At 49.0% G+C, this 15,786-nt stretch overlaps 2 protein-coding genes across 5 annotated transcripts in view; one reads left to right on the top strand and one right to left on the bottom strand.

Moving 5' to 3' along the window:
* Positions 1-11,766, bottom strand: part of SLC15A4 (solute carrier family 15 member 4) — a 93,011-nt gene extending 81,245 nt beyond the window's left edge. For all 4 annotated transcript variants that reach the window (XM_030859964.3, XM_060311006.2, XM_030859963.2 and 1 more), the window contains exons 1-5: positions 11,242-11,766; positions 4,208-4,503; positions 1,641-1,809; positions 1,133-1,210; positions 258-426 (exon numbers count right to left, since the gene is read on the bottom strand). In XM_030859964.3, the coding sequence (XP_030715824.1) occupies positions 258-426; positions 1,133-1,210; positions 1,641-1,809; positions 4,208-4,503; positions 11,242-11,766 (1,237 nt within the window). The remainder of the gene's footprint in view (positions 1-257; positions 427-1,132; positions 1,211-1,640; positions 1,810-4,207; positions 4,504-11,241) is intronic.
* Positions 11,767-11,995: 229 nt separating this feature from the next.
* The window catches only part of GLT1D1 (glycosyltransferase 1 domain containing 1), a 186,026-nt gene continuing 182,235 nt past the window's right edge, over positions 11,996-15,786 (top strand). Inside the window, exons 1-2 of the mRNA XM_030859970.3 lie at positions 11,996-12,450; positions 12,564-12,838. Of these exons, the coding sequence (XP_030715830.1) occupies positions 12,711-12,838 (128 nt within the window). The 5' untranslated portion in view covers positions 11,996-12,450; positions 12,564-12,710. The remainder of the gene's footprint in view (positions 12,451-12,563; positions 12,839-15,786) is intronic.

Below are 15,786 nucleotides of genomic sequence, written 5' to 3' on the forward strand. Positions count from 1 at the left end.
TTCAACCCAAAAGTCTCTTTCCAGAGCATTTCACTGGTTATAGTTCTAAAAAACCAAACCAAACCAAAACAAAACCCAGACAAATCCTTAGGAAAAAACCTTAAGCTTCATAAATGAAAAACTAGAAAACGAACACCAGTCAGGGTTAGAATAACCCATATATGTCCTCTTTTGAAGTACACACACTTCCTGAGTGCCACGTGGCGTGTGGCCACATTCCGCATCACCCACAACCGGAACCGGAAACGGCTTCTCACCTGCTGCGAAGGCCGAGCACATCACAAAAAACATGCCCACCGCGATCCTTTTCAAGGACGATGGGAGCAGCCCGTTTCTTCTCAAGATGGGATCCACCAGTTTATCTTTCAAGGGAATTAACAGAAGGATGAGCACAGCATCGAACATGGTTAGCCAGGCTGCCGGAAACTGGAAGCGGGAAACACAGAAGACACCTGCTTATTTTTCTGCAGTGTCAGCAGTCACGCGTCTGACAACTAACATCTAAATGGGAAAAGCTTATTTCAAGAATAGTTCAAGAATAGTTCATCAGGGCTTCCCTGGTGGCGCAGTGTCCGCCTGCCGATGCAGGGGACACGGGTTCGTGCCCCGGTCCGGGAAGATCCCACATGCCGCAGAGCGGCTGGGCCCGTGAGCCATGGCCGCTGAGCCTGTGCGTCAGGAGCCTGTGCTCCGCAACGGGAGAGGCCACAACAGTGAGAGGCCCGCGTAACGCAAAAAAAAAAAAAAAAAAAAAAAAGAAGTTCATTTGTACAAAGTATAACCTCCTAGGAAAATAGTCTGTCTCAAGACACTGGTACTGAGAAAAGGTTTCCACTTCTAAAGGGATTTGCGTTTGTTTTTCTGTGCTTTCTCGGGGGAAAGAAGAGTCAGGTGAAATGTTAACATCAGGAGTCAACTTAATCTAGCAAAGGACATAACCAATGGGAAACAGTCTCAGAAATAAGCAAACATTCCATTTCAACATTCCATTCAAATTCCATTTCAACATTCAAGGAATGCTTTTAGTTCAAGCTAACTGCTGTCATTACAAAGTATCTACCATTGGTAGAAGGAATCCATTTGTCACGTAAACCCCCAAAGACAATTTTCAGATCATTTCAACTGTTCTCACCGTATGAGGATTGGTTGTAATACTGGAAATTTCTGGAATCTTCAAATGAAGACTTTGTAAAACATACGTCGTCTGCATCTGGGTGTAGAAAGCAGCTGTCATTACATGAGCACGGCTGTCACTCACTCGCAGCGTGCGCCCTCCCCCAGACTACACCGTGCTGAGACTTGCAACACTCAGGTTTGAAAACACGGGTCAATTACTTGGTCACCATAAAAGTTGTCTGGAGATGAACTTTGAAAAAGAAGTAACCATTATCCCAATGAGAAACCATATTAAAAGGTGGGGTCTGGAAAAACAGAAGCATCCCCATTCTTAGCTTCGTTTTAAGGTTTTCAAAACATTTCAATCAGCAAAAAGGAGTCCATAACTAAAAACAAGATTCCGAGATCCTGAAGACTCGTGACAAAGAAAGCCAGGAACCCCGCGCACTTCAGTGACGGCCAGAACGAGTGCCGGGGGGCATTCACGGGGAGACAGGAAATGAAACCTGAATGTCACCACTCACTTGAAAATACACTGTCCAGTAAGGTATCAAAGCCAAGAAAACGGGGACAATCTTGACAAGGGCTTTCACATCTTCCACTTTATCTTCCGGGAATGGCCCTCCATGAGACATCTTACATGAATCAAACAGACTGTGTTTAGAAGATTGCTGAAAGACTCCAATGCCTTCACTTTGGGAAATAAAATGAAGGAATTAGTTTTCTTCCACCCCCAGAAATCAATTATTTGGTAACAAATTAAGTTTGGAGGTAGGAAACCAGCTTGCTGTGCTGAATTTGCTCCAACTCCATTCTGCTACCTACTAATGGTCCCCACCCAGTACAGCTACCTAGATTATTCCTCAACACTGGGACACATGGACACAGCTGGCAGAAGGACTTCCTAGCCAGAGTGAGACTGCAGCCACCATCCTTTTCTTGAGACTAGGAGATATGACAGGATCGCCCCTCACCGTCTGAAAGGTGGCTGACCTCACCCCCAGCGTTGTCACCCTGGCCACCAGCCCCACTGTGCTGAGGAAGGTCCGCAGTTTCATCCGAAGCTGATGACAACTACGTCGGCTGCGTGACTGGGTGAGCATCTGGAAAAATTACTGTGCTGGACTGTCTGGATTTTATATTAGGTCATTTATCAAACGTCAAGACTTGACGACCACACCGACTGTTACAAAGCCAAGCTGCTTTACTATTACACCAGTGTGACTGGGAGGGAGGCTCTCAGGGAAGCCACCAGCTCTTCAGTGAAGGAAGAGCCGAGAGGGGGAGGGGCGATGCTTCTGGTGATGATGATAACTTGACGATGTGACCTTCCACAAAAGCATCCTCATCAGTTAGTTACCGTTACCCGGGCTCTTATTAGCTCACTGAGGCCTCACACTGATCCTATGAGAGGGGTCCTTTCCCACCCTTGTAAAGAAGGCTTTACAAGGTCATAAACCTGCCCAAGGTCATACAGCCCTAACCTGTGCGTAAGGAGAGCACAGCTGGAGAATTCTCTAGACCATCAACTTTTCTGCAAGCTGGTCCTTTTCTAATTGTGCCAAGGAAGACTTCAAAAACCAATCTAAAGGGAAAACAGATTCCTAAGTCCAAACTGACTTCGCCATGCCACGTGTGCATTAAAACCCAAGTGTCCACAAAGCAGTGGTGTTCTCCCACAGAACTGTCTACCAGGTACCACCCACACAGACACACCGAAAATTTAACAGTATATTTTGCTAATGGCATTCAATCTGTAGCCTAAACATATAGGATCTGAAACCCTGCTTTTGCCTAATTAAAATGAGGCCCCGGTAAAGCACTACTGCTTGCTGCTGAGGCAATGAGGCTTCAACTGTTAAAAATTCTTTAGTGTGGTCCCACCAGCTGCAGTTCTGAATTATGAGTCTGAATGCCACACTGACCCACTAGAATTCCAGGGCACTGGGGTGGTTAGCTGTGCCGGAATTCCGCACGGGGACAGCTGAAGCAGCTAGAGACGTTTAGCCAGGAGCAAAGGGGCAGGGCCATAGAGCTGCTCTGGTACAGGAACATCAGACAGCTGTTATGGCTCCAAGGACATAAATTAGACACACGCAGACAAGCCATGAGGGGGCAGACAGACGCGGGGTCGGCCTGCAGAAGGTTCCTGCAGGACGTCAACCTCCGGCTCAGGGACTGAGCGCCCATCTCAACACCGGCCTCGATCAAAATATTCCGAGAGGCTCAACTCCAAAGGGTCCTGGGGACTTTTCTGGGGGGATGGACATACTCTGTATCCTGAATGCACTCTGGTTACATGATGGCATCTGTCACACTTCCCAGAACTGTATAGGCAAAAGGGACGTATTTTACTACAGGTTGTTGTTACATCAAAAAGTAACAACAAAAAAATTCTGAAGTCTCTTTTTGAGCTAAGTTCTGGACTTTGCTTCATTAATCTGCATCTAGGGTGACTGACATTCCGCCACAGTTTGCCCAGGACTCCCCGGGCCCCGGGACTCTGGGCTTTAAGACCTCAGGTCGTGGGCATACGGTGCTAAAACCGGGAAGTCCCCGGCAAAGGGGATGACGGAGTTACCCTACCTGCATCTCAGTTCTGCTCTCCTGCCCTTCTCAAAGAGCGGCTGCAGTGACCCCTGGGGGACGGGCCACGGGGACCCGCACAGCAGCTTCCTGCTTAAGGAGCACAGACAGGCAGCGACCAAGTAAGCGACTGCTTGGTTTCTCATTCAAAGGAATGCATCAAGTGGTACACTGTCTCTTCGATGCCCTTGGCAAGGTTCTGTCTTTTATCACCTTTACACGACTGCGTAGTCGGGAGCCCCCATCTTACACCAGCAGCGGGAGGAAGTCCAACGTGCAGGTCAGAAATGAAAAGCGCGAGCCCAGGAGGGAGGCCGCCGGTCTGTCTTTAAGATGGAGACAAAGTACCTCACACCCGCCTCCTGCAGCTGGCGTGAGACATTGCAACCTCAGCCCCGTGTCCCCCTCCACGGTGAGCACAGGACAGACATAAGCCAGCACTTTATTTATGACGGTTGGTAAGTCACGTGGAAAACTGAGCCTGTGATGAGAATAAAGTGCTCACCCACTAGGACTGCGTTCCCTGATTTGCTTCTGGGGGCAGCACGAATACACCAGGATCCTGAACATGTCAGTGAAGGCGCTGCCATCGGGCGGCTTGGTGATGAAGAAGGTCTGGCCGCAGAGGAAGGCCACGAAAGCCACTCCGATGCAGACAGCGGGGATGGTGTAGCCGGTGACAAAGCTCACGTTCTGCTGAATGTAGGCAATGCCCCCCAGAGAAACGATTGCTCCCAGATTAATGCTCCAATAAAACCAATTAAAAAATCTTCTCGTGGCTTCTGGACCGCGATCTTTAACCTAAAATAACCGGGAGGAAAGAGACTTAAAAACGTGTGATCATCCTCAAGGATGAAAAACATATACGATGTTTTCATATATTACTATATCTTTATATCAATTACTGTTGTCACCACAGCCTTTAAGAGAGGCAGCACATGGGAATTCCCTGGCGGTACAGTGGTTAGAACTCTGCACTGTCGCTGCCCGGGCCCAGGTTCCATCCCTGGTCGGGGAACTAAGATCCCACAAGACACAGCCAAAAAATCCAGAAATGTAGCCAATCAATCAAAATGGTGTTTACAGACACAACCTGACAAAAAAAATGTATCTTTTATGCTTTTAATTACTGCAGATTCTGGGCAGTGTTTCTCTTAACTATACTTAGATCCAACAAATCCTAGAGAATTTCTCCAAGTACCTCCCGTGGACCACCTGCTTTGGAAACGCCTGGCATGCTCCTTAAAAATACAGATTCACAGGACCCACGTTCCAGGACTACCCACTCACCATCTCTGGGGTTGGGGCCCAGGAATCTGCATTTTAAACAACTTTCCAGAGGACTGGAAACAACTTCTACTCACAGCCATATAGCTCCACACCTTGATAAATCTGGAACAAGGGGAAAATTACAGACAAACTAAAACCGCATGCTATTTTTAGACCAGGAAGCCTCTCAATGGAATCAGGAGAAGTTCTGATAAGGACAGAGATCCCTGGAAGGTGCAAAAATCACTGATTTCCTCAACGCAGACAAACACAAGCACCAGGGAACACAAGCGAGTTCTAGGTGTGCACTCTCCACAAGACCTGCCCAGCCGGAGCCCGTCCTGGCAGGGACAGTCCGTGTGGGGTGGGCACCCCGTGACGTCCCTCCGAGGATGGCTTCTCACATCTGCGTGGACACCACGAGAATGTGCTCTGCACCAGCCAGAGTCATTCCTAGCCAGTTCCACCTCATAAAAGGGTTAAACAAACTTTATTAGCTAAAGGCTGACAATGGACCATGTACAAAGACTGTCAGGTGTTGCTGTGTTGGGAACTTCTGTTGTCTCGTCCTTAAGTTACAGGTTGTGAAAAGGCTGGACAATTCCTGGTCCAGTAACAGATCTGAATTCTGATCCACAGAGCAATCTCCTTTCCTAAGTAAGAGAGGAGGTTTTCAATGGGGGCCTAAACAACCAGTTGTGATGCACAGAAACTACCTTTTTAGCAGTCATATTATGCAATATGACACTTTTAACCTCTACTTTTTAAGATCAAAGTACAGGTGTAAATATATAGTCAAAATCGTTTGTTCCTCCAAAAAAAATTTAATCCAAAATGATTAAACATGGATATCGTGATAACAAATAATATGCCTGAAGTAATTATCTGGTAACCCCGTCTCAAACTGAAAATCTGAGTTTTAAATAAGCCGCAGCAGGAGGAGGAGCTTAAACTTGGCCCCCGCACGTCAGAAGGGAGCAGAGGTCCTGGACCAAACGCTGGCATGATCACTGAATAAATGATCTGTACGGAGGATGCCTTACATTTCTAAGACAGCTCTCCATGAGAACACAACGCGTTTATTTTTTTTTAATCATTTTTGGCTGCGTCATGCCGCTTACAGGATCTTACTACCCCGACGAGGGATCGAACCCGGGCCCCCGGGCAGTGGAAGTGCGGAGTCCTAACCACTGGAGTGCCAGGGAAGTCCCCACAGTGCGTTTAAATGTCACAAAAATGGACTCAAATATTCATGCTATCCTGGAAACAGACCAGAGGGAAGAAAAAACTGTAAGCAGACACGGTTACAGAGAAAATTTAACTAAAGATATAAAAACAAGTAATTAGGATGGGGGGCAAGCTTAAAAGGGGGCCAGTAAACATAATATCTAAAGTTAATGCAGGGGCTTCCCTGGTGGTGCAGTGGTTGAGAATTTGCCTACCGATGCAGGGGACACGGGTTCGAGCCCTGGTCCGGGAAGATCCCACATGCCACGGAGCAACTAAGCCTGTGTGCCACAATTACTGAGCCTGTGCTCTAGAGCCCATGAGCCACAACTACTGAGCCCGTGCTCTAGAGTCCGCGAGCCACAACTACTGAGCCCACGTGCCACAACTACTAAGTCCGTGCTCTAGAGCCTGCAAGCCACAACTACTGAGCCCGTGCTCTAGAGCCTGCGAGCCACAACTACTGAGCCCATGCTCTAGAGCCTGTGAGCCACAACTACTGAGCCCGTGCTCTAGAGCCTGCGAGCCACAACTAATGATGCCCGTGTGCCTAGAGCCTGCGAGCCACAACTACTGAGCCTGTGCTCTAGAGCCCGCGAGCCACAACTACTGAGCCCACATGCCACAACTACTAAGCCCGTGCTCTAGAGCCTGCGAGCCACAACTACTGAGCCCGCAGGTCACAACTACTGAAGCCCGTGAGCCTGGAGCCCGTGTTCCACAGCGGGAGAGGCCACCGCAGTGAGAGGACCGCGCACCGCAACGAAGAGTAGCCCCCGCTTGCCGCAGCTAGAGAAAGCCCGTGCGCAGCAACGAAGACCCAACACAGCCAAAAATAAATAAATTTTAAAAAAACTAAAAAAAAAAAAGCAGACAATATACGTTTTAACTGAACTATATATCGGCCCTTCCCAGTATCTACAGTGGCACAGCACACATCCTGGTAAACTTGGCAGTCGACTTATTTGAACTTCCAAGTGTAATTCACTAAAATTACTTCAGGAACCTAAGCCTATCACTAGACCCTAAATAACCACATAGCAGTAATTTTCTTACAGGAGCCTGCTGGCTCCTATAAACCGCAAGTCACATGCCTCCATGCCCTGGACTGACACCCGCACTTCATGTGGGTCACATTACGTCACCATCTGTACACCTGCCTCCAGCCTTACCCGACCAAGGGTAAACGGAACCATCATATGACCGGTCAAAAGACACTGCTGCGGTCAACTCAGAGAAGTGCAGCTAAAGGAACAGGATCCTGGGGAGTGAGTCAGACAGTTGGCTGATTTGGAAAAATTCCTTTAAACACATAACAGCGCAACTCTTTTTTTCCCCTCTAGAAAAAATGTATCTTTGCTCTCTTTGTCTGTAAAAAAGAGTTCTTTCAGTTCACTCGTTCAACTACAGGAGCCATCCATTTAGAATGACTGTGACCTTTGAGGAAGGTTAATCCCTCGGGGGAAAAGACGGGGCTGACATGATTTACATCAGCATCACCCCCGGACTCTGGTGTGCATCTTCCTTCAAAAGTCAGCTAAGGCCTCCTTCTCAGGGCTGCACAGCATGACCCCATTCATCTCTCACTCAGAGGGCTTCCTAGAGGCCCTGTATCGCAGACAAAGGCGTCAGTGATAGAGAAGCATAAAGGTACCTTCAAAGTATTACTCAGCCATAAAAAAGAATAAAGTAGTGCCATTTGCAGCAACATGGATGGACCTAGAGATGATCATACAAAGCGAAGTAAGTCAGACAGAGAAAGACAAATACCATATGATATCACTTGTATGTGGAATCTAAAATATGACACAAATGAACTTATTTCCAAAACAGACTCACAGACATAGAAAACAATCTTATGGTTACCAAAGGGGAGAGCTGGGGGAGGGATAAATTGGGAACTTGGGATTAATAGGTAACACACTACTATATATAAAATAACCAACAAGGTCCTACTGTGTAGCACAGGGAACTATATTCAATATCCTGTATAACCTATAAAGAAAAAGAATCTGAAAAAGAATATATAAATGTATAATCCCGCAAGCCGTGCGGCACCTCTGGGGGACGCTTCTCAAATCCCCTTCGAAGACCAGCAAGCACCTGGCACAGAGCAAGCACCTTGGCTGAAGGGTACTAGTATTTTCCTTTTACATGTTTTTTTCACTGAGATACAATTCTCATAATAAAAAAATCACCCTGTTGAAATGTACCACTCAGTGGTTTTCGGTCTATTCACAGATGTGCAACCATCACCTCTATCCAATTCCACATTTCTTGTCACACCAAAAAGAAACTTCCTCTTACAGTTGCTTCCCTTTCCCCTCTCCTGACTCCTGGCAACCACTAACCTCCTCGTCTTTGTGGACCTGTCTATTCTGGACATCGCATGTAAATGGAATCACATAACATGCCGTGTTTTGTGCCTGGCATCTTTCAGGGGCATGATGTTTTCAAGGTGCATCCACGTTGAAGAAAGTACTTCATCCCTTTTTACTGCTGAAGGATATTTCACTGTACGGAGAGAGCACACGTGCTTTATCCACCCATCAGTTGATGGACATCCCCTTAACTTTTTAGTAAAAAAAATTTTAAACATACAGAAAAGTTGAAAGAATAGTAAAGCATACACTTCTGTAGCCTTCATTTACAGCCTCAGTTCTTTTTCTGTATAGATATGAAGTACTCTTTGGGCTGAACCATTTAAAAATAAGTTACAGCATCATTATTTCACCCTAGAGATTTCATCATGAATCTCCTAAAAATAAGGCCACTCTTCTACATAACACAAACCATTATCACACCTAAGAAAATTAACACCAATGCAACTTTATCTAATATGTGGTCTATAATCAAGTTATCACAATCGTCCCAATAAATGGCTTTTAGAAAAGCTGGGCTCCAATTATGAAGCACACGTTGTGTTTGGCTGTCAAGTCTCTCTGATATCCTTAAATATAGAGTGGCTCTCCTTTGTCCATGGCAGTGTCACGTTAGAGAAGATGAGGTCAGTTCTCTTGAAGAAGAGCACGTTTCTTTTTAAGGTCCACATCTAATTACACATCAAAAGAGCGCAAATTCTGTCGTGCCTTCTAGAGAACCTCTACAGAACCACTCATTCTTTTCAGGAATATTAATCCCTCGTCTATTATCTACTGGAGAGCAGGAATTTTTAAGTCAGACTTTCCGGGTTTAAACCCAGCTCCTCCACTCACGTGCTGTGGACCTGGGTAGGTCAAACCGCCCAAGCCTCCGTTTACTGTAAAACAGGGACAATTCGGGATATAAATTGTTGCAAGGTGTTAGATAAGATCGCATAGGAAGAGCGCTCGGTACAGTACGGGGCACAACCTAAACACTCAGGGCGCACTTTAGTCCTGTGGCCTGGTCTTTAAAGATGGGTAATCCCAGTTCTGTGCCTTCGCGGTTGGCCTGTGAGCTGCCGGCACCCCAAAGGCCAAAGCCGTCACAGAATGCCCATCTCAGTTAAAGGACACATTAAGAAATCAGACCTGCACCTAAACCCTGGCTTGAACACTCACTACCTATAGGACAACAAAAGAAATAAATCTTTTTGCACCTCCATTTTCTCATTTAAAACATGGGTATGAGATTCACATGAGATTCAAATGAGTTCACGTATGGAAACCACATTCCACGGTGCAGAGAAGGAAGTGAAGAATTCAGGACATTAGGCAACTAGTATTTCCAACATCATTACAAGGCGTCGCCTTTCACAGGGGTGATTAAAGTTCAGATGCAGAGGCCAGGCTCTTGCACCCTGGCTCAGTCACGTACTAGCTCTGTATCACTGGGCAAATGATTTAACCTCTCAAGCCCCAGTTTCCTCATCTGTAAAATGGGCACAGTAACAGCAGAGGAGTCCTATGAACTCTGACAAAGTACTCGGCACGCGGCCTGATGCACAGTAAGCCCTCCGTAAATGTTCGCAGTCACATGGCTACTTAGCGCAAAAACCCAGGAGTTATCTTCCCTGTTGCTTGCATAAGATCCACTAGCAACCCCGGCCCCTCTACCTCCATAACTTATCCTGACTCAACCACTTCACTCCGTGTCCACTGCCCCCGTCCTAGTCCAAACCTCTCCTCTCTCACCTGGCCAGTGAAACAGACTCCTACCTGATCTGTCTGCTGTCAGCACTTCCCATACAACCTAGTCTCTATACCCGACATCCGCAAACTGTTTCTGTGAAGGGGCAGGGTGTAAATAGTTTAAGTGACGTTCAGTCTGTCACAACTACTTGATGCTGCTACCGTACTGTGAAAGCGGCCACAGCATATGTGACCAGGAAGGTGCAGGGCTGTGTTCCAATAAAGCTTTATTTGTGGAAGCTGAAATTTGAGTTTCCTATCATTTTCATTTGCCACAAAAATATTCTTTTTACTTTTTTCCTATCGTTCAAAAAACTAAGTACCAGTCTTATTCTTAGCTTGTGGGCCCTCCAAAAACAGGAAGTAGACCAGATTTGGCTGGCAGGCCACAGCTGCCAGGCCCACGCCCTACAGAGACTGAATTTTTTAGAAACATAAATCAGATCACATTACCCCTGCTCAAACCCCCAAAAAGGCTCCCTACTGTATTCAAAACAGACCTCAAACTTTTTACAAAGCTTCACATCACGAAGCACCTGCCTGCCACCCCTGTTCCCACTTCTTCTTTTGTTTGAAACATACTTGTCGCATAACCTGCCAGAAGTTTAAGGCGTACAGTACGTACAGACTTGGTACACTGATGTGTTCTGTACTGCAACACGACTGCCACGGTAGCTGCAACATCCCTCTCTTCTGGCCCCAGGGCCTTTGCACTTGCAGAGGCCCAGTCCAGAAACCGCTCTGCTCTCCCCCAGCTCTCAACTCCTAAAGCCCCCCCCCAACTCCTAAAGGCCCCCTCCTAAAGGCAGAAGGCCTCTCGGTCTGCAGCCCCCGCGCGCCAGCGCCCACCCTGCGCGGTCCCCCACGGTACTTGGGTTTCCTGGTCCGCGGGCGACCCCGCCCCCTCGCCCCGCACCTGCGCGGCCCTCACCTGGTCGGCGCCGAAGGGCGTGATGTTGGCCTTGACGGCGCCCACGCCCAGGCCCACGAGCGCGAGCGCTGACAGCGCGGCGGGCGCGCAGTAGCGGTCAGGCGCGTCGGCACACGGCTGCGCCGAGCAGTTGCGGAGGCGCGTGGGGCGGGGGGCCCCGCAGAGCGCCGTGCGAGTGGCAGGCGCGGCCAGCAGCGGGAAGGCCAGCATGCCGAGTAAGTAGAGCGCCAGGCTGAGCAGGATGGCGCGCGCCCGGCCGAGTCGCGCGTCGGCGAGCCAGCCCCCGAACGGCGACACCAGGTAGGTGAGGCCCATGAAGAGCAGCAGCGCCTGGCTGGCCTGCGCGCCCTCCCAGCCGAACGCCGTGCCGTTGAGGAACAGCACCAGGTTGGCCGTGACGCCGTAGAAGGCGGCGCGCTCCAGCAGCTCCGTCAGCAGCACGGCCGCGCACGCCGCGCGCCGGCCCTCGAACGCCGCCCGCCGCGCGCCCAGCAGCGGCGTCCGCTCGTCGCCTGCGCCCGCCATGCGCCCCACAGCTGACCAGCCGCTCCACTGCGCTGGGCTCAGCACGGCTCTGCCGCCGCCGCCGCCCTTCTCGCGATACTAGGCTCGCCAGCCTTCTCGGCCCGCCCCGCGAGCGTCCCTATTGGGCGAGCCTGCCGTGTCGCCCGCCGGGACTTCCGGTTCCGCCCCGGAAGCCTGCCCGGGCGGGAGACTTGCTTCTGCTAGCGGTGGTGCCGGAGGGCAGGAGTGTGACCGCAGAGAGGTTTTTAAAAGTGAAATCAGAGGCAGGCCCTCCGAGGTTCCGAACCCAGATTTTTTACGGAGGCTTCAGCCTCTGCCTGCCCTCCAGGCTAGTTTGCTCAGGCTGGCCCCTGCTCCCGCGCCCGGCCTCCTGCCTCCCTGCCCTGGGACCAGGTTTCTCTGTGCTCTGTTGACATTGGGAGCAGAGAGTTCTTTGTGGCGTGCGTTCTGTACATTGTAGGATGGGTAACGGCATCCCTGGCCTCTACTGCACTGTGGCTGTGCCACCCCGCTCCCCAGTTGTGACAATCAAATCTGTCTCCAGACGTTCCCAAATGACCCGCGGTGGAGCAAAGTCGCCTGCACTGAGAACCACCACCTGACAACAAGCTCAGAGCCTTGTTTCCTTGTCGCATGGCTGACCTCCTGTTTTCCTTCAGCCCTCAACTGGAGTGGTGACTCCTTGTAAGCATTTCTTGACCAGCCCTTCTAAAGTGGATCCCACGCCCATCCCCTTACCCTGTTTTAGTTTCCCCCATGGTAACTGCCACGTTTTTTGTTTATTCCTTTGTCCCCAGCTTGTACATGGTCCCCACAATGATGAGCTCCATGGTGGCAGGGTTCTTGTGTCTCTTGTGCCTCACCATGCCCTCCAGCGCCTACACCAGTGTGGGACGTTACACCGGAGTGGAGCGGAAGAGTGTTCTCCAGAAACGGCCTCCAGCATGGCTTCAGAAATTGGGACCCAGGACTGTCATAATTCAGTTCATCTGAGACCATTTCTTCTTCTGCCTCCACCCTTAACTCCAGCTAAAACCAGGATGGAGCAATTGCCTAGGAAGTGGGCTTGCTGGTAAGTCATCTGGGTAAGTAGTCCTTCCTAAAAGGCTTGAAGTAGCATGCATTAACTTTATTTTTCAAAATGTCTGACATCTTGACTGTTGCCTAGCAAGGTGCTGGCACACAGTGGGCGGTAGATACATATTTAATGAGAGAATAATCGGATGCCAAGATAGGACTTGTCCCACCCTTTCCATTAGTGCTAATCATCTTCAGCTGTCAGCTCAAATGTCACTTTCCTGATCTTCCCAGATTAGAACAGATCCCCCTTTTATATGTCATTAGAGCACAGTGTACGTTTTTCTTACACCACACCCATTATAGTTTATAATTATTCATTTTGTGAAGCTGTTTAGTAGCTGTCTTCAAAGCTAGGAGGGATGAGATTTTGTTTCTTTTGTCCGCTACTATATTCCTAGAATCTAGGACAGCACTCGCCAGTGATAGATATGTGTGGAATTAACTGAATAAATGAATGACTGAATATTTGTTGAATTGTAAATGGTGCCGGAAGAACGTCTTACGTTCACCTAATTTTTTTTGAGACTCTCGTGATGTTCTACAGCATGTATTAGTATCCTAATTTCGCTAGTGGAAAAAGCAAACCCCTCAAGATTCCGGTCTAGGATCACACATCTCGTAGGCATTAGAATTCAGACTTGAGTTAAAAGGCTCAAAACTAATTCCTAGTCCAGTGCTTCTTCTACACCCCAGCTGGTACATACGTCAAAAACTATGAGTGTCTGTTTTAAGACTGACGGCATGATACGCTCAGGCAAAGAGCAGAATAACGTTAAACGTGGAATGAAAATAAAGCCATTCAGCTTGAAGCCTGTGGTGACTTAGTGGTGACACTCTGCCCCAAACAGATGGGCCATTTTGGATGACAGCAAGCTAACCCAGTTGGGTTGTCGTGTTTAAGAAGGATAAAGCCAGGTGAAAGGGGGCTGGGAGGTGGGAAGCGGCAGTTACAGAGCTTAGGATGTGCACCCAGGACTCGTGAGCACTTGTTGCTGGTCCGCGGGAGGTCTGCTATGCACCCCAATCTGGGTACCCAGAGGCTGCAAAACAAATCCAGCAGGCAGAAATGTTTTCATTTGGTTGCGATGTTTAAAAGAAGCGAACCAAGACCATATAATTCAAGATTCCATTTCTATGAAGTGTCCGGAGTAGGCAACTCTATAGGGACAGAATGCAGACTGGTGTGTGATTGCCAGTGCTGGGGGGGAAGGGAAGATTGGGGAGTAACCGCTAAAAGGTGTGGCGTTTCTTTTTGTAGTAATGAAATGTTCTGAAATCGTGGTGATAGTTGCACAACTCTGTGAATATACTAAAAACCATTGAATTGTACACTTTAAATGGATGAACTGTATGGTATGTGAATTACATTTCAATAATGCTGTTACCAAAAAAAAAAAAAGTGAGCCAACAGTTAAAAATTGGGAGGTTTTGGGCTTCCCTGGTGGCGCAGTGGTTGAGAGTCTGCCTGCCGATGCAGGGGACACGGGTTCATGCCCCGGTCTGGGAGGATCCCACGTGCCGCGGAGCAGCTGGGCCCGTGAGCCATGGCCGCTGAGCCTGCGCGTCCGGAGCCTGTGCTCCGCAACGGGAGAGGCCACAGCAGTGAGAGGCCCGCGTACCGCAAAAAAAAAAAAAAAGGGGGGGTTTCACATATAAATTTGGATGCCCTGCTGCTCTTGAAAAAACAGACGGGAGCCCTAGCAACACTGGGACGTGCGACTGCCTGTGACACTAGTGACCACCTCCCGCCCCTGCATGAACCACGCCTCTGGTATTTGTGCCTTTACGCATTCTTTGCAGGTCACAGTGCCAAAGGGCTGAGACTGTGACCTGCTTTGGTGAAGAGACTGTGGCAGAAGCGTCCCTGAGCCAGGTCTGAGCGTAAACCTTAAGAATTTCTTTTGTGCCTTGGGAGCCCTGAACCAGCTACCTTGTTGGGGAGACCACGTGTTGGGGGAGATCCTGCAGCTACATGGAGAAGGGGTCCCGGTGCCTCAGCCTCCCAGCCCACCTTCCCGATGAAGGAAGACACACAAGTAACCACCAGCAAGACCAACGGGACAAACTGCCCACCTGAGCCTCCACCCAGCTCGCAGAATTAACAGAGGCAGGTGAACAAATTAAATAATTGTCATGTTAAGCTGCTAAGTTCTGGGGAGGTTAGTTAGGCAGCATCAGGTAATGAAAACACGCCTGCCTTCCCCCAGAGCCATGATCTGCTGACACCAGGTACCTGCCCCTACCTTTAGACGGGGCACCAACTGTCTGGCTTACACAGATCCTCCCAACTCTCTGTTGTCTTATTTTTCTCCCAGTAGAGAAATTATTCCCCATATCTGCACTGTCCACTGCCCAACTTAAATTCATTCAAATTTCCTACAGTGAAATACTTTGTTTCTCAAATCATACCAGCCACATTTCAAGTGCTCAGTGGACCCAGGTGACCAGGGGCTGCCATATCGGACAGCACAGTACTGATCACTCCACCGCCACAGAGACTTCTGCTGGACAGCCCTGCTCTATATTAAGGTGCAGTGGGCCCGATTGGCTCCTTGTCACCAACATCCACACCCTTTTTCTCCCTGCTCCCACCAGCTACCCATAGAGCTCAGAAGAAACTAGCTTCATCCTTGTATCTGGATCTGGCTAGTCAACACCAGTGCTAAGTCTCTAACACATCTTCACAGTGTTCAGAAACCCGGACTCTAGCCATTCTGGATGTGAATTTTCCCTGGGGCCCAGGAGAAGACAAGTGACATAGATGGGCCCAGCCAGCCTGAAGGAAAGGACTCCAGTGACTGCAGGAGAGGTACACCCTTCCAGACCAGGCGTGAATTAGGACGCCCATAGCCCTAGTTGCCGGGGGTGGGGGGGGAGCTATTTCACAATCATGTGATAAACCAGCGTAGGATGAAGCCAGCTGTGTGGATAGCACAGTAA

The sequence above is a fragment of the Globicephala melas genome, chromosome 13, assembly GCF_963455315.2.
Source record: "Globicephala melas chromosome 13, mGloMel1.2, whole genome shotgun sequence".
NCBI lineage: Eukaryota > Metazoa > Chordata > Mammalia > Artiodactyla > Delphinidae > Globicephala > Globicephala melas.